Here is a 14,744-nt window from a genome sequence, read left to right on the forward strand (position 1 = left end):
AATATTTTTTTTTGAAAAGATAAAAGATCTAAACTCTTGCACAAGTGCAAATTATAATGCTCGACTCCAAGTTACCAAGAGAAAACAAAAAAATTTAACCACCTAAATTATTTTAAAGGTTCTTTATAAATAATTTTTTTAAAAAGGCTGTTGATTTCATGTTAAAGCCCAATCTATTTTGCGAGTGGACTCGGTATTCAGCTCGCTATTAATCGGATAAAATTGGCCCAATAACGTGCACACTTGTATATTTGTTTAGGGTAAATTACATATAATGTCATTTTTTTAAAAGGTAAAGTATATAAATAGTCTACACGCTTGTATTTTGGTCACCCAACTTTTGAAAATTATAATACAGTCATCGAACTTTTAATTCGTTTTTAGTAAGGTCCCTGCCATTACCCCTGTTAGTTTTTGCTTACGTGGCACTTAACTCCAGTTAAACCCCCCATTTATTCTTCTTTTTCTCCTGTTCCTGTTTACTCCACCTCCAGCTAGAGGTGGCTCACACTGCCATCACCATCGTCACCGGCGTCGTCTCTCTACCACACCCCGACCCTCGATTCATACTCACTGTCCACTTTTCGTCCTAAATCATGAGAAGATTGTTCGAACACCCATCCCAAATCTCCATCATCGATCATCGTTGATTGTCACGCTAGTACTAGTAGGAGAGCCGCCCTATTCCGACCAAAACCCCACTAGCCATTTTGCTGAAACTCGCATTTGTTCGTCGTGGAGAGAGCCCCAAATCTTATAAAAAAAAACCCCAATGCCCCTTTTGTTTTCATCAATTTTCAACTGATTGAGTTGTTCATTCACCACATCGCCACCATCGTTGGAGTCATCATACTATTCTGACCAAAACTCAGTTAGTCGTGCCTTCTCACCATCCTCCCTCCTTCGCCCGCCGTTAGTTAAAAATAGAAAAGATGTGTTGGTGTCTTCTCATGATTTGGGGACGAACGGTGTACAGTGAGTATGAATCAAGGGTTGGGGTGTGGTTGTAAGGTGACTCCGGTGACGATGGTGATAACAGTGTGAGCCATCGCTGACCGAAAGTGGGGTGAACAGGAACGGGGGAGGAAGAAGAAAAAGAAGAAGAAGAGTGGGGTTTAATTGGAGTTAAGTGTAATACCCTGAATCCTGAGTCAGTAGTTTGGGCCAACCCGAGACCTATAAGTCGAGCCCATTATACCTCCTAAGATAGTTTGGACCAGTTTACGATATTTTTGGGCTTAAGGTTGGCCCAAAAGTTAAAGACAAGTGATGACTTTAGTTAGAGGTAAAAAGGTGAGAGACTAAAAGTGTAGTTTACCCATAGTATGTTTTAAAGGATAAAAACCCCTTATGTCTAAAGGTTTCCACATAAAACAAAACCCTGAAAAATATCTTCCATTTTCTCTTTGTTTTATCTATTATTCTTCCTTCCCAAGTGCAAGAAAAAGGGGAGAGCTTTTGAGATTCCAAACCAAATTAGAGTCAACCAAGGTAAGAGTCTTAATCTCCTTCTCTTAAGCTTCAATTTAAGATCTAAATCTTAGGTTTTGGGTAAGGTTTAAGAAAATGGGTTTTTGGGAGTTGAAATAAATCAAGTGTTTTAAGTTACTTTTGGGTAGATTTGAGTTATAAGAGTTGTATTTAAGTTTAACCCAACCTTTAGTTGAGTAGTAATTTATTTCCTTACTTGGTTTAGTTAAAGGGGTATAAGAGAGTTTTAAAGCAAATGATAAGAAGAAGGTGATTTCTAGTTGAATTGGGAGAAGTTTTAGAAACCAAGAAGGCTAGGTTACACACTCACAACTCTTTCATACCCTTAGTGGGTCATTAGAAATGCAATATAGCTAGAAAGTTGAGTATGAGCATGTTAAGTAGATTTTTACGGTAGATTGTATGTTTTAAAGTTAAAGCATGTTTTCAAGCCTTATTTATGACCTTTAAGATTTAAATAAGACTTAATAAGAATTGGGAAACCTCAAGGTAGGAAAATTAGTAAGGTTGAGCGGCAAATTCGTGCCTAAATAAGGCATGTTAAAGGGTGAGTATCGATACTGCAAGAAGCAATATTGATACTATTCATGTTTCAGGCTAAAATTTTAAAGAGTTATGAGGGCAGTATCGATACCCCTTAAATGAGTATCGATACTGAGGGTCTAGTATCGAGACTAGGATTCCAGAATGCAATTTTGGTATCGATACTCTATTGAGTATCGAAATCGATAATTCCTTTTTTCTTTCAAGACATTTCAGCAGGTGTAACACCCCAAATCTCAGGTTAGTAGTTCGAGTCAATCTGAGACCCAAAATTGAGTCCAAAGGACCTTATAAAATAGCTAAACCAGTTTTACGTTAGTGGGCTTATGTTGGGCCCAAAAGATTTGGGTGATAGCTGATCTGTGTTTTATGTAAGAGAAGGTAGAGGGGCTAATAATGCAATTTTCCCTTATTGTTTTAAAGTTGAAAACCATCCACTTTTTATATCATGTTTACATGAACCACCCTACCATTTTCTCACCAAACACTCCTCTCTTATTCTTCATCATTTTCTCTTTTCTTCTTCATTTCTTAAGTGCAAAGTTTTAAGGATTCAAGCTTAGTTTGTTGTAGCCAAGGTAAGAATGTTTCTCTCCATCCTTCAAGCTTTATTTTAAGCTCCATTTTGTAAGTTTTAGAATTAGTTTGTGGATCCTTGTTGATTCAAGAGGTATTTTAGCAGCCAAGGTAGTAAGGTAACACACTTATAGCTTTCTCATACCAAGTGTAGATCATGGAAGTTAAGATGGGTTAGAAAGTTAAGTTTAAAGCATGTTTAGAAATTTCCATGGTAGATTGTTCATTTAATGTTATAAGCATGGTATAAATAGATTTAAAAATTAATATAAATAACAATAAGAACAACTAGACTAGTTTAAAGGTCAAATGTGATATATATTTTTTATAATATTACCAATTAGTTTAGATTATATTTAACCAATTATATTTAACAAAAGTGGGAATCCCATCTTTTGCTGCAAGTCATTTTCCCATTGTGATTATGATTCCAGGCACGCCCTCTCTCTCTCTCTCTTCCCAGGCTTGGTATGTTTTTCATTACGTAAAAAAATATTTGGCAGCAGTGTCGTGATGAGAAGTGGATGGAGATGAATCTTAGCCGTGTGATCTTTGTCCAAAGATGGTGATGTTCTGATCAAAATATTAGAAGTTGAAGGGAGCGAGTGAGGAGAACGGGGAGCATTGGGGCTTTCACTTGGGTATGCTTAGTGGCCATTTTATGATCAGATTGTAATATGGGATTGATTTGCTAATTACTGGTGAAAAATTCTTAGTGATACGAAAACCATATCTCATAATCTTTGCTGAGAATGTTAATGTAAAGAGTAGAGAATAATAATCAAGCGGAAGGTTGAAGAAAGTTAATGCTCATAAAACAACTGATAGAAACGATTGCTGGTTTTGTAGTTTTATGGGCTAAAACGTTTAGTGACAGATGCAAGACTTGTTCAGGATGGGCACGCGTTCATCTGGAATCTAAATTTTTTTATATTAGTTATTCATTTCATCAGTGTCGAAATATGTGTGTGTGCATTTATTATTAAATAATTAAAGGTCTACTTTATAAGAGTTAGTAACTTGAATTTTGTTTAGCTAGATTTAGAAAATTTGTGATGTAGTCCATTTGGTAAAGAAATAATTTGAGACTCTCGAGGTCTAAAATTATTATGTAAAATTTTAAAATTTCATGTACCTCTAACAATCACTATACAATTTACTGTCAATTATAGTGAAATTCTTATCTATTATTCGTATTTCTTTTCCATAGAATAAGAATTACTTCACTGTAACTTTTCATGTAATTTATTATTGATTATAATAAAGTTTTGTTTTGTTTTTTCATGTAATTTATCGTCGATTATGATAAAATCATCATTCAAGTCTATTTATTAGTATGGCTAAAACCTTAGCCTAAATTTTAAAAGAAATAAATTCCTAAAGTAAATCAAATAAATAAATTCCAAATATATATAAAAAATATTGAGAGCATATTTTAACCAATAAAAGACGGAATTTGGGGCATGCGAGCGACGAGAAGAGAATCTAAAAACCCCGAAAGAAAAGAAGAAAGCTCATCACAATGTCTTTTCTCAAACATATATAAAGGGGAACCTGTAACCGAAGGCCTGAAACCCTACACTTGGAAGCTGATAATGAATCAGCGTCCATTGCAGAAAAAGTAGGAAAGAGAGAGAGAGAGCACAAGAACTCAAACAAAACTACATGACTACGCATGATATGAGAAATATAGCAATACATTTTTCATATACTTACCAACTGAGCTCCTCAAAAATCAGATGTTTTGTGCATCTGAACAAGAGGAACTCTTTTGATTGAATCAACAAAACCACCACCACAAAGACCTGTAGTAACATTACACCACCAGACAGGCATGTTTTCATTGTTTTTATGCTCAAACATCATATAAAAACAGAGCATCATCATCACCCACGATGTAATGCTTTAACCCAAAAATCAACAAACAATACCCCCGTTATCAAAGATGTTATTATTATAAAGTCACAAACTCGTTTACTACCTCCAGATACCCCACCGAAAAGGTAGCCCAGAGAGGATCCACCTCCAGGGGCAGAATGAACCTTGGTGGAAGGTCGATCCTGCATCCGTGGAAAATACATGAGTTAGCATATGGTTTCGACAACAAATAGCCGTTTCATAAACATACAATCTTAAAGGACCTGTAAAGTAATCACGATTAGGGGCTATGTACCGTAATGAAATTGCCGGTGTTCTGATCATCAGCACGCATGTGATAGTTTGCAGAAGCACTGTTAATACCAGCAGGAACTTGCTTTGCAATATCAACTGGTTCAGGAGAACGGGCGGGTTTGGGGGCAGCTGGTGCTACAGTCGGAGCAGCTTGGGACTTGTTTGTTGCTTGTTTCGGAGCTTCTCCACTCCCAAACAGATAGCCCAATGAGCTCTGCCCACCACCACTGCTAACTCCACGACCCATCTTTTCCAACTTACTAGGGCAGGGAGGAAACAAGCAGCAAAAAGTAAGAGTCTTAAACTATCCATCGAGTTAAAAGTAGGAAGCAATAGGAGCAGATGAAGACGGTATGAATGTAAATCAATTGATATTATACCACAAGAGGACTCTTAAACTACGTTGTTCATTAGCAGAAGTAGACAGGAAGCAAACCAAACTAACTGAGAGAACTTCTATTTCCATTCTTCACTAAGAATATTCATAGCAATGTTATTCCTAGACTCTAAGCCACTTTTCACTACTACAATGCAATGCTAGGCTTTAACAACACTTCAATACAACGAAATTCCCCAATGCTAGCCTGTTAGACTTTAATAGCACTTCTAAACAAGAACTAACAACACTTCTATAAGCAATGCTAGCTTGCTAGTGCTCTATCCCTAATGCTAGCCTGTTAGACTTTAATAGCACTTCTAAACAAGAACTAACAACACTTCTATAAGCAATGCTAGCTTGCTAGGGCTCTATCCCAGCTATCATGGTCTCTGTCTCAAGGTTAACACACCGAGTAAGACTCAATGAAATTCCCCAATCCTCAGTCATTGAGGATAACACCCCACAATTTGTGGTCCTATTCATAAACTGATTTCGAGTTTGGCACGCTTCACTCGAAATGGAGTGGATTTGGTACACAATAGCACAAATTACATCATATGTCATAGGTACTTCTCAACAAATCATAGCACAGAAGTTAAAACCCTAAACATCTAGGCATGTTCCAAATGTGCAATGAAGAAACTAAAGGATTATCATATAATTCCTCAATTAAATAAAAAAATACACCTTTTTCATTCCATAATTTCACTACTGAATGTCATCTATCACATAAGTACTCTCTAACGATAAAATAAAGGCAGTAACTAATAATTTCACATAATTTCCAGAGTAATAAGCATTAAATTATTAACAAACATGCAAAAAGAAAAAAAAAGTAATAATTCCAGAATCTCAAAAATGATCCAATAATATAATTACAACATCAACACAGTCAACGAATCAGAAGCAACTAAACGTCACAATCCAAAACCTTTTAACCTTTCTACTACACATCCTAAACAACAAAACAAAAATACTAAGAAGCCAAATAGAAGAATATCAAATCATATCAAGGAATTGACGGTTGAACTCAGTGAGTACAAGACAAAACCTTATAAACGCGGAGGAGCGGGAGGAGAGATCTGGGGATAGGGTTTTGAAATTACCTGAAAATGCCTTTGGGGAGAACAGATCTGGAGAAAAGTGGGAGTGGAAACAACAGTTGAGAGTAACAGAAACTTCCTACTGAAGAAGGAAAGCTTGTTAACCTTCGCAGAGTCCCTGGTTGGCTCGTTTGGAATCATAAATTCGTTGCAACGAACAGGATTGGAGGGGTTATCCGTATAAACCGAAGAAAGAAGCACCGGATGATCTCCTCCCATCGAGCAGCATGCAAAGGTGTATCACTGTTCACACCAATCTGCAATGGAATCCAGCTTTAAGCTTTTCTTTGGTTTTAAAAATACAGCTCCACGCATAAAACGGTCTGTCACCTTTTTTCGCTGTGAGCAAGTCTTCATTGGGAAAGTACTTCGCTGCAGAACTTTGAAAATGAGCGATTGTTTCTGGTGCAGTAGTCTCCAGATTTGATTCCCCATTAAAGCATAGTTGAACAATTTTAAATCTTTAAAACCGATACCTCCATACTTCTTTGGTCGACAGATCTTTGACCGTGCAACATGCGCCCAACCTTGCTTGTGCTTCCCAGTCCACCAATACATTCTCATTTCCGGTATGATCGCGTCAACCAAACCTTCTGGTAGAAGGTAACAGGCCATCGAATAGGTTGGAAGGACTTGGGCAACCGCCTTTAGGAACACCTCGCGACCACCCATAGATAACAGATTTTTTGTCCATCCTCGAATGCGTTTGATGACTTTATCCTGAAGTTAACCAAACGAGGTCATCTTGTTCTTCCCGATAATCAGCGGTAAGCCAAGATAGAGGCCCGGTTCGGTCCCTTCTTGGACCCCAAGGATTCCTGATAGAAGTTGTCTATCACTCTCCTTCGTTTTTGTACTGAAATACACCAGTGATTTATCAAAATTGACCCTTTGACCCGAGGAAGCTTCATACTCACTCAGCACCATCTTTAATCTTCGTGCCTCTTGTTCCGAATTTTTAATAAAGAAGAGGCTATCATCAACGTAGAAAAGATGGTTGATTCGGGGGGCCCTTCGGCTCGATCTCACACCTTTAATTCGGCCATGAAGCTGGTAAGCAATAAGGGTAGCCGAGACTCCCTGGCTACAAAAAAGAAAAAGGTAAGGTGAGAGTGGGTCACCTTGTTTAAGCCCTCGCTGTGGCTTGAAAAAACCTGAAACTTGGCCGTTAATTCGCAAGCAGTACGAGACAGAAGAGATACAGGTTTATAAATCAACAGTCAAAACCCATCCTTCCCATAACATCAAGAATAAAACCTCATTCGAATTTGTCATAATCTTTTTCCATGTCAAGTTTAATAGCCGTCCCTTTATTTGGGCCATTTTTTTATCCCTTCAGATAATAGAAAAGTTCATGAACAACCACAAAATTATTTGAAATTAAACGACCAGGATCGAAGTCACATTGATTCTCAGCAATACACAAAGGCATGTAAGTCTTAAGACATTGACGATAGCTTTAGCAACAATTTTGTAGATAAACCGTGCACAACTGATCGGCCGAAAAAATTTCATTTGAGTTGGATTATCTACTTTTGGGATTAAGACAATAACAGTTCTATTGATTTCATCAAAACAAGCAGACCCATTCAAAAGGCTAAGGCATAAGGAAATCACATCATCACGGAAAACATGCCAATGAAAAATGAAACAAAACTAGCGGGTAAACCATCAATACCGGGAGCTTTTTGGAGGTTGATTTTGAAGAAAGCATCATGAACTTCCTTTGCTGTGAACTCCTTGCTAAGATCTGAATTGATCTCAGGGGTGATGCACTCATCAACAGCATCAAGAATCAGCTCCGAGATCCCGTTTCTATACGAAGTGAAGAGTCCAGTGAAGAAATCAGTGGCGACCTCAAAAACCTCATCTAAGTCCTCCTTCCGTAATCCATTCGAGTCAGCAATACCCCTTATCCAGTTTTTCTGCCTTCGCCCATTAGCAATTTAGCACGGGCATGAAAGAACTTGGTGTTCCTATCCCCGTTCTTCATCCACGCAACTCTGAATTTCTAAAGCCACATCACTTCCTCCTTTTCTAGGAGATCCTTTAGTTCTTTCGTAGCATCATGAAGACGTTGCACATTTCTTTCATTATTCGGTGCATCCACCAGAGAGGTGACAAGACCTTGAAGCTGTTTTTTTCCTCTTAAAAGCATCTTGTCTTTCATTAAACAGTGTTGCTGCTTTCCATGCTATGGAATCAACCTCGATGGCTGCAAAGATTTTCAACCGTCTAGGAGAACTCCGGCTCACGGAGGAAGAAGAACTTACGGCGAACAACCTGAATCTAAAGGAAGACTCCGAACGCCTGGGAACGAAAAATTGCTTCTTCAGCTTTCCATTGGCCCTCGCTTACGCCACTTAACTCACCGTTACCGATGCTGCTGTTGCTATTGCTGCTACTAACAGTAGCCATTGAAGCGCTGTAGGCAGCAACTTCTGAATGACGAAGGCAAAGCTGGGGTATTTGAGGTTTTCATGGTAAATAAATAGCGGCGGATCAAAAATCACGAATGTTAATATTATAAAATTTTTAAATAAAATGGGTATAAATAAAAAATTTATATTTTAAAGTAAGTATAAAAAATTTCAAATATATACCATCAATAAAATAAATAATTAATAAAAATTTTAGAATGGAAATATATCCATCCTGAGAAGGCCGTGGCTCTGCCACTGAAGTAAACTACTGTTGAGGTATATGTCCATTGCTATAATCATTAGGGATAATGGTAGTGGGGTAGGTAGGGACTCGATTATAAATCTGGAAATTTCTTTAGATCCATAATAGCAAAAATACCATTAGGGACCACTCCCTTGGGTTTAGTTACAACACCTTCCCTATTTGGAAACGTATCTCAAAACTTAACACTCTTCCAAAAGGTTAAGGTTTTTGGATGGCGTGCATGTCATGATGCTCTTCCAGTTGGACACAAGCTTACTGTTGTGGGTCTGGGAAATGGATCCTGCCAACTCTGCATTTAAGGGACAGAAACTACCCTTCATGCTCTTAAAGATTGCTCCTTTGCAAGAGGTGCTGTTGTTGCGGGTCTGGGAAATGGATCCTGCCAACTCTGCAATCAAGGGACTGAAACTACCCTTCATGCTCTTAAAGATTGCTCCTTTGAAAAAGAAGTGCTGCTTCTTTCGGGATTGGACCGGAAATTTGTTGAACTTCCTACTCCTCCTTGTAAGGCTTGGTTTGAAGAGGTAGCTTCCAAAATCGATTGTGATGCATTTGCTTGCTTTATCATTCTACTTTGGAATATGCGGAACACGCAACAAATGGTGTCATGACAACATTCTTCAACCAGCCGTCGAAGTGATCAATGTCGCATGTACCCTCGTGAGTGAGTTTAAGGAATCTACCCAAAACTCTCAAATTTGGGTTTTCAACAAGGAATTGCAAAGGAAATGGAAGCCGCTATCAGAGTGGTTGCTCGTGATCATCACGGCCATGTTATCGGAGGCGTTGCTCGAAAGCTTGACCGTGTCCATTCTATTGAGTCTACAGAGGTTGCAGCTTTCACTGAGGGGCTGAAATTTGCTAAGAACAATAGGTGGAAGCGGGTAACCATTGAAGGAGATGCAATCTCCATTGTGAATCGCTTGACAAATCTGACTAAATATATTTCTGTTATTGGATTACTGCTCAACGAGATTAGAGTGACCTTGGAAAGGTCATAATCCCTTAAGGTGTACTACGTCAACCGAGAAGCGAACTAAACAGCTCATGCCCTTGCCAAATTGGCTGTCAAGAACCAATCTACTTTAATTTTATATAGATGAACTGGAATGTATCAAACAATTTATAATCTTTGATGTCATTGGCATTTAAATGAAATTCACACATTCAAAAAAATATTGTCAATACTTGAACCCCCCACGTGGCGATTTCTCTCATTCTAACTCAGTATTTCAACTGTCGTTCTTCGGAACAGAGAGAACTGAGCATAGGAAATAAGGAAAATATTATATTGCAATGGCAAACCTGCCTCAGCCAACATCACAAATGCAAAGTTATGATTTGTACACTTAGCTTTTCCTTCGAGATCAAGTCATGCAACTAGAAACTATATCATCCTATGGAAGAAGGTTGAATTCGCTTCAACCTTCGGACAACTCGACTCATAGTTGGCCGGTTCGTGAGACTATCGACGGTACACGTGATGGCCAAGTGCAGCAGTTCTACCAAATAATCACGAGGACCTGTTTCCCATAACCTTGTAGTGAACACATCCTTTGCTTGACCCTGTCGCAGCAGCATGCAGGCCCAAGAGACGATATTGAAACCGTTTGCATGCGAGGAAAATGAAGGATCGAAAGCTTTCTTATCCGACATCAGCTCGAGCAGCACGATGCCGTAGCTGTAAACATCAGCCTTCTCGGACACACGGCATGTCATAGCATACTCGGGTGCAACATATCCGAACGTGCCGGCTACACCGGTTGTTGCGTGGGTTTCAGAGGACCCCAAAAGCCTTGATAATCCGAAGTCAGACAGATAAGCATTACAATCATTGTCCAACAATATGTTACTCGGCTTGACATCCCGGTGCAGCACCTTCGGGGTGCATTCATCATGCAGATAAGCAAGTGCATGGGCTATATCCAAAGCAATCTTGTGAATGATCTTCCAATCTACAGCTCTTGTGGACCTTTCCTTGATAAAATTTTCTAAATTACCACCCGGTAAATAATTATATAAGAGAAACATCTCTGATTCACTGGCATGGTACCCGATTAGAGTTACGAGATTAGGGTGCCTCATCGTTTCGAGTGTTTTTACCTCTGCATGGAACTGCTGAATACCTTGGAACCTTCCAACAGCAAGCTTTTTCACTGCCACTAGCGTTTCCGGAGCTACTTCAGCCACGTAAGTGGCACCGAAACCTCCATTTCCAATGCGTTTGCCAGCACTGAAATTCCCGGTTGCCTGGACGATAGTTTCATACGTCAGTGGAACCCCAATGTCGACAAAAACCGTAATTTCCCTTGATTCAGAAACCTGAACCCTGGACTTCGGGACCCATTTCCTGGTGTAAAAGAAGAGGATGACTAGAACTAGAAGAACCGAAACAATGGCTGAGGCAGATGCTATGGATGCAATCTCAATAGGATCTAAACTGTTATTGCCAGTTGTGTTACCCGAAGGAGGAGCTTCTGCATTTTGTGAATCTTCAGTGTTGGCTGTCACATCATCGGTTTGTACGGACAGTGAATCTGATGAATGTTCCGACTCTTTGAGGGAACGAAACCGTCCAAAGCTAGAAGGAACGGCACCACTGAGGTTGTTGCTTCCCAAGGAGAGGTGTTTGAGATATTTCAACTGAGAAAGTCCTTCGGGAACCGGACCTGTAAGTTTGTTTCCACTCAGGTCAAGTAAAACAAGGGACTTCAAGTCCCTGAAACTTTGAGGAATCACTCCTTCAATCTGATTGTCAGAGACATCCAAAAATCTAAGGGATCTGCAGATTGCACCAATTCGGGATGGAATATGACCGGACAATCTGTTATTGCTAACATTAACAATCATCCCATGGAGCTTATTACAGTTTGCAAACAAACTTCCTGGAAATGAACCAGTGAGATTGTTTCCACTAGCAAGAAATGAATAGTCAATCTGCTTAGCCAGTCTTGTTGGTGCAATCGGTAGCCATGGGAGTGAACCGGAGAAGTTATTTCCACCAAAATTGTGAACCAATGCAGCTCTCAAACCCGAAAATGGCAAAACCGTTTCGAGATGTGTTTTATATGTAAAGAATGAAAGATAAGCAGATGCTGGATCGCGGATTTGGAGTAGTTCGTTGCTTAAGGAGAAAATACCAGGACAGACAGGGAAATTAAACCTGGGGATCGATCCCGACATGAGGTTCCCACTGATATCAAAAAATGTCATGCAAGGAACTTGAAGATTCTCATCAAGCTCTCCGGTTAGCCTGTTTGAGCTCAAATCTAGATGGCGTAGTTTCTTGCATCCATTGAACACTCCAAAGAGATCCCCATCGAATTGGTTCTGGGCTAGGTTTACAATTTCCAAGTTCTCACAGCCACCCCAATTTCTCGGTAACTTCCCCTCAAGATTCGCCCCGGGCACCCAAAGAACTTTAAGCTTTGGAAGGGTTATGATTCCCGTCGGAATGGAGCCTTGAAAACGATTATACTCGTCGATAGTGGAATGCAGCGATCTAAACAACAGCTCCTGGCTTGAATCCTGCCCTCTCAGCACAGGGTCAAAGAGACTAGATAGCACAAGATCGGACAACCGAACACAATTTCCAAGCTCCGAGGGGATAACACCGCTAAGTTTGTTTCTAGAAACATCAAGAATCTCAAGCTTATGCAGCTGGCCAAGCTCACTAGGAATAACACCATACAACATGTTGGAAAACAACAGAAGAGTCCGTAACCGCTGACAATCCCCCAAACTTCCAGGAATACTCCCAACTAGGAAATTCCCGGACAGATCAAGATGCTCTAGATACCGATTATTACTTCCGAAACGATCAGGAATCAACCCGTTCAGCTGATTATTAGACAAATAAAGCACTTTCAAATTACGGAAACTACCGATATAACCAGGTATAGACCCCTTCAGCTTATTCCCAGCTAAGTTCAGAACCTCCAAGTCCAGAAATTTCGACAGAGACCCTGGAATCTGCCCTTCGAGTTCATTAAACCCAACATTCAAAACCCTCAAATTTCTCAACCCCACAAATTCATCAGGCAACTTCCCAGAAAATGAATTCCCTTCAAGATCAAGTTGTTCTAATTTCTCTAAGCCCCAAATTTCTAAAGGAATTTCACCACCGAACTCATTAAAAGCAAGAGATAAAACTCTAAGCTCAGTAAGTTTCCCAACCAAAGGTGACAAGTTCCCCATCAATTTCCCCTTTGAACATGCTCTTCTCCTCAACCCAAAACCATAAAATGGAAACTTAGACAGCTTTGAAGAACCAGAACAAGCTCGAGTAAAGTTCCCTTCACAACAGCCACCGGATATGTCGATGGATATGACCCGAGACCTCGAATTGCATGAAACGCCAAACCAAGAGCAGTGGTTCTGGTTCTTAGAAAAGTTCCAGCTTGAAAGAATCCTAGAAGGGTCAGAAACAGAGGTTTTGAACTCTAACAAGATCCTTCTCTCGGTAACCATCTTCCCTGAAGCCAAGCAGAAGACAACAAACGACTGAAACAAAAACAAGACCAAACCTTTCCACAACAGATGATAACATCTCATGTTTGTTTCCCAAGAAAAAACAAAAGCAACCCCAATAAAGAAAGGATCCCTCTTTGTTACTGAACTCGTCCAAAAAAACCACTCTTTTTTGCTTTCTGGAAGAAGGAAAAACTTGATTTTTTCCCCTGGAAACAAAAAACAAAAATTTTGAGAGGGTCTTTGAAGATGAAAACCGCGTTTCTTTATTTAATTTTTACTTAATGGGGTCGTAGAAAGTCTGGGTCTTTGAGGAGCTTTGCTATGAATATTCCTTTTTTTTCTTTTACTTTTTTTCCTGGAAATGGAGTAAAGGTGAGGCGATTTTACAGAAATATCTCCGTACAAATAATAATTATATATCATGCACCCTTTCTCCTAATATTAACTATGATATATACGGATGGCGTAAATCATGAAACGTATCTTTCATAGGCCCATATTATCCATAAAATCATTTTAAAAAAGTATGTTTTAAAAAATTTAAAAAATAAAATTATAAAGACTAATATCGTAATTTAATATATATTAGTTCTATGAGTTGAAGAGTTTAATGGGGTTAACTTATATAGATATATTAGAGTGTTTATGTTATGTTTATTGACAATGTGAGATAAAAGTTAAAGTGTGTATTTCTTGACAATTTGATTATGGTATGTTTCCATGAGTTACATTAGATCGTTTTCATTACATTTTATTTTAATTATATATATAAATGTAATAAGAAATTGATAAATTATTATTTGTTTAATATTTAAGTTGCCTTATAACAACTCAAAAAATAAAAGTAAAAAAATAATTGATTAATTACCAATATGTGGATTAGTGGGTATTTTGACTTCTAGACTTGCCCGTCTAGTTCAGTTGGTAGAGCGTAAGGTTCTTAATCTTGTGGTCGTAGGATCGAGTCCCACTGAAGAATTCATAACAGAGGTTTTCCACGGAAACTGCTCTCAACCTGACATTGGAGACAGCCTACTACCCTACCTCCCCTTATCCTATTATATATGAGAATAGGGTTAACTAATTTGGGTATTTTGACTTGTGGTATATGGATTCATATTATTGCTCATTAACTGATGCCCGACTTTCACTTCCATCATATATATACTATGCCACTGTTTTCGATTATGCAGTTATACAACTTTTTCTGTGTCCATTGCAGACAGTTGCATGGCTCGTGGCTGTGCTGGTGATGGTGATGAACGGGCATCTTCTACTCGACTTTTTCTCCGAAGAAGTCACTGGTGTATTGTTCACAA

The 14,744-nt window shown here is 38.9% G+C and overlaps 2 protein-coding genes across 4 annotated transcripts; both read right to left on the minus strand.

Moving 5' to 3' along the window:
- Window positions 1-4,424: 4,424 nt before the first annotated feature.
- Window positions 4,425-6,353, minus strand: LOC120130810 (protein SPIRAL1-like 2). 2 transcript variants are annotated; one of them, XM_039147975.1, is made up of 3 exons: window positions 6,213-6,335; window positions 4,784-5,042; window positions 4,425-4,670 (listed from the first exon to the last, which is right to left on the minus strand). In XM_039147975.1, the coding sequence occupies exons 2-3, from the start codon at window positions 5,027-5,029 to the stop codon at window positions 4,497-4,499; spliced, it is 420 nt and encodes a 139-aa protein (XP_039003906.1). In that variant the 5' UTR covers window positions 5,030-5,042; window positions 6,213-6,335; the 3' UTR covers window positions 4,425-4,496. The 2 variants fall into 2 exon arrangements, with proteins under 2 accessions (XP_039003906.1, XP_039003901.1); XM_039147970.1 differs by having other exon boundaries at window positions 4,428-4,670; window positions 6,268-6,353.
- A 3,874-nt stretch (window positions 6,354-10,227) lies between these two features.
- LOC120130784 (LRR receptor-like serine/threonine-protein kinase RPK2) lies at window positions 10,228-13,571 on the minus strand. Of its 2 annotated transcripts, none has more exons than XM_039147945.1 (2): window positions 11,493-13,571; window positions 10,228-11,459 (listed from the first exon to the last, which is right to left on the minus strand). In XM_039147945.1, the coding sequence occupies exons 1-2, from the start codon at window positions 13,504-13,506 to the stop codon at window positions 10,345-10,347; spliced, it is 3,129 nt and encodes a 1,042-aa protein (XP_039003876.1). In that variant the 5' UTR covers window positions 13,507-13,571; the 3' UTR covers window positions 10,228-10,344. The 2 variants fall into 2 exon arrangements, with proteins under 2 accessions (XP_039003876.1, XP_039003882.1); XM_039147951.1 differs by having other exon boundaries at window positions 10,228-11,456; window positions 11,490-13,571.
- Between the last annotated feature and the right edge of the window lie 1,173 nt (window positions 13,572-14,744).

This window comes from Hibiscus syriacus, unplaced genomic scaffold (assembly GCF_006381635.1).
Source record: "Hibiscus syriacus cultivar Baekdansim isolate YM2019G1 unplaced genomic scaffold, ASM638163v2 tig00001674_pilon, whole genome shotgun sequence".
Taxonomy (NCBI): Eukaryota; Viridiplantae; Streptophyta; class Magnoliopsida; order Malvales; family Malvaceae; genus Hibiscus; species Hibiscus syriacus.

Excerpts from the sequence above, each read along its gene's own strand:
- LOC120130784 (XM_039147945.1), bottom strand. The coding sequence starts at position 13,506 with ATGAGATGTTATCATCTGTTGTGGAAAGGTTTGGTCTTGTTTTTGTTT. Across the intron at positions 11,460-11,492 it reads CAAAGAGTCGGAACATTCAT|CAGCCAACACTGAAGATTCA; the intron begins CAGATTCACTGT and ends CCGATGATGTGA.
- LOC120130810 (XM_039147975.1), bottom strand. The coding sequence starts at position 5,029 with ATGGGTCGTGGAGTTAGCAGTGGTGGTGGGCAGAGCTCATTGGGCTAT. Across the intron at positions 4,671-4,783 it reads ACACCGGCAATTTCATTACG|GATCGACCTTCCACCAAGGT; the intron begins GTACATAGCCCC and ends CCACGGATGCAG.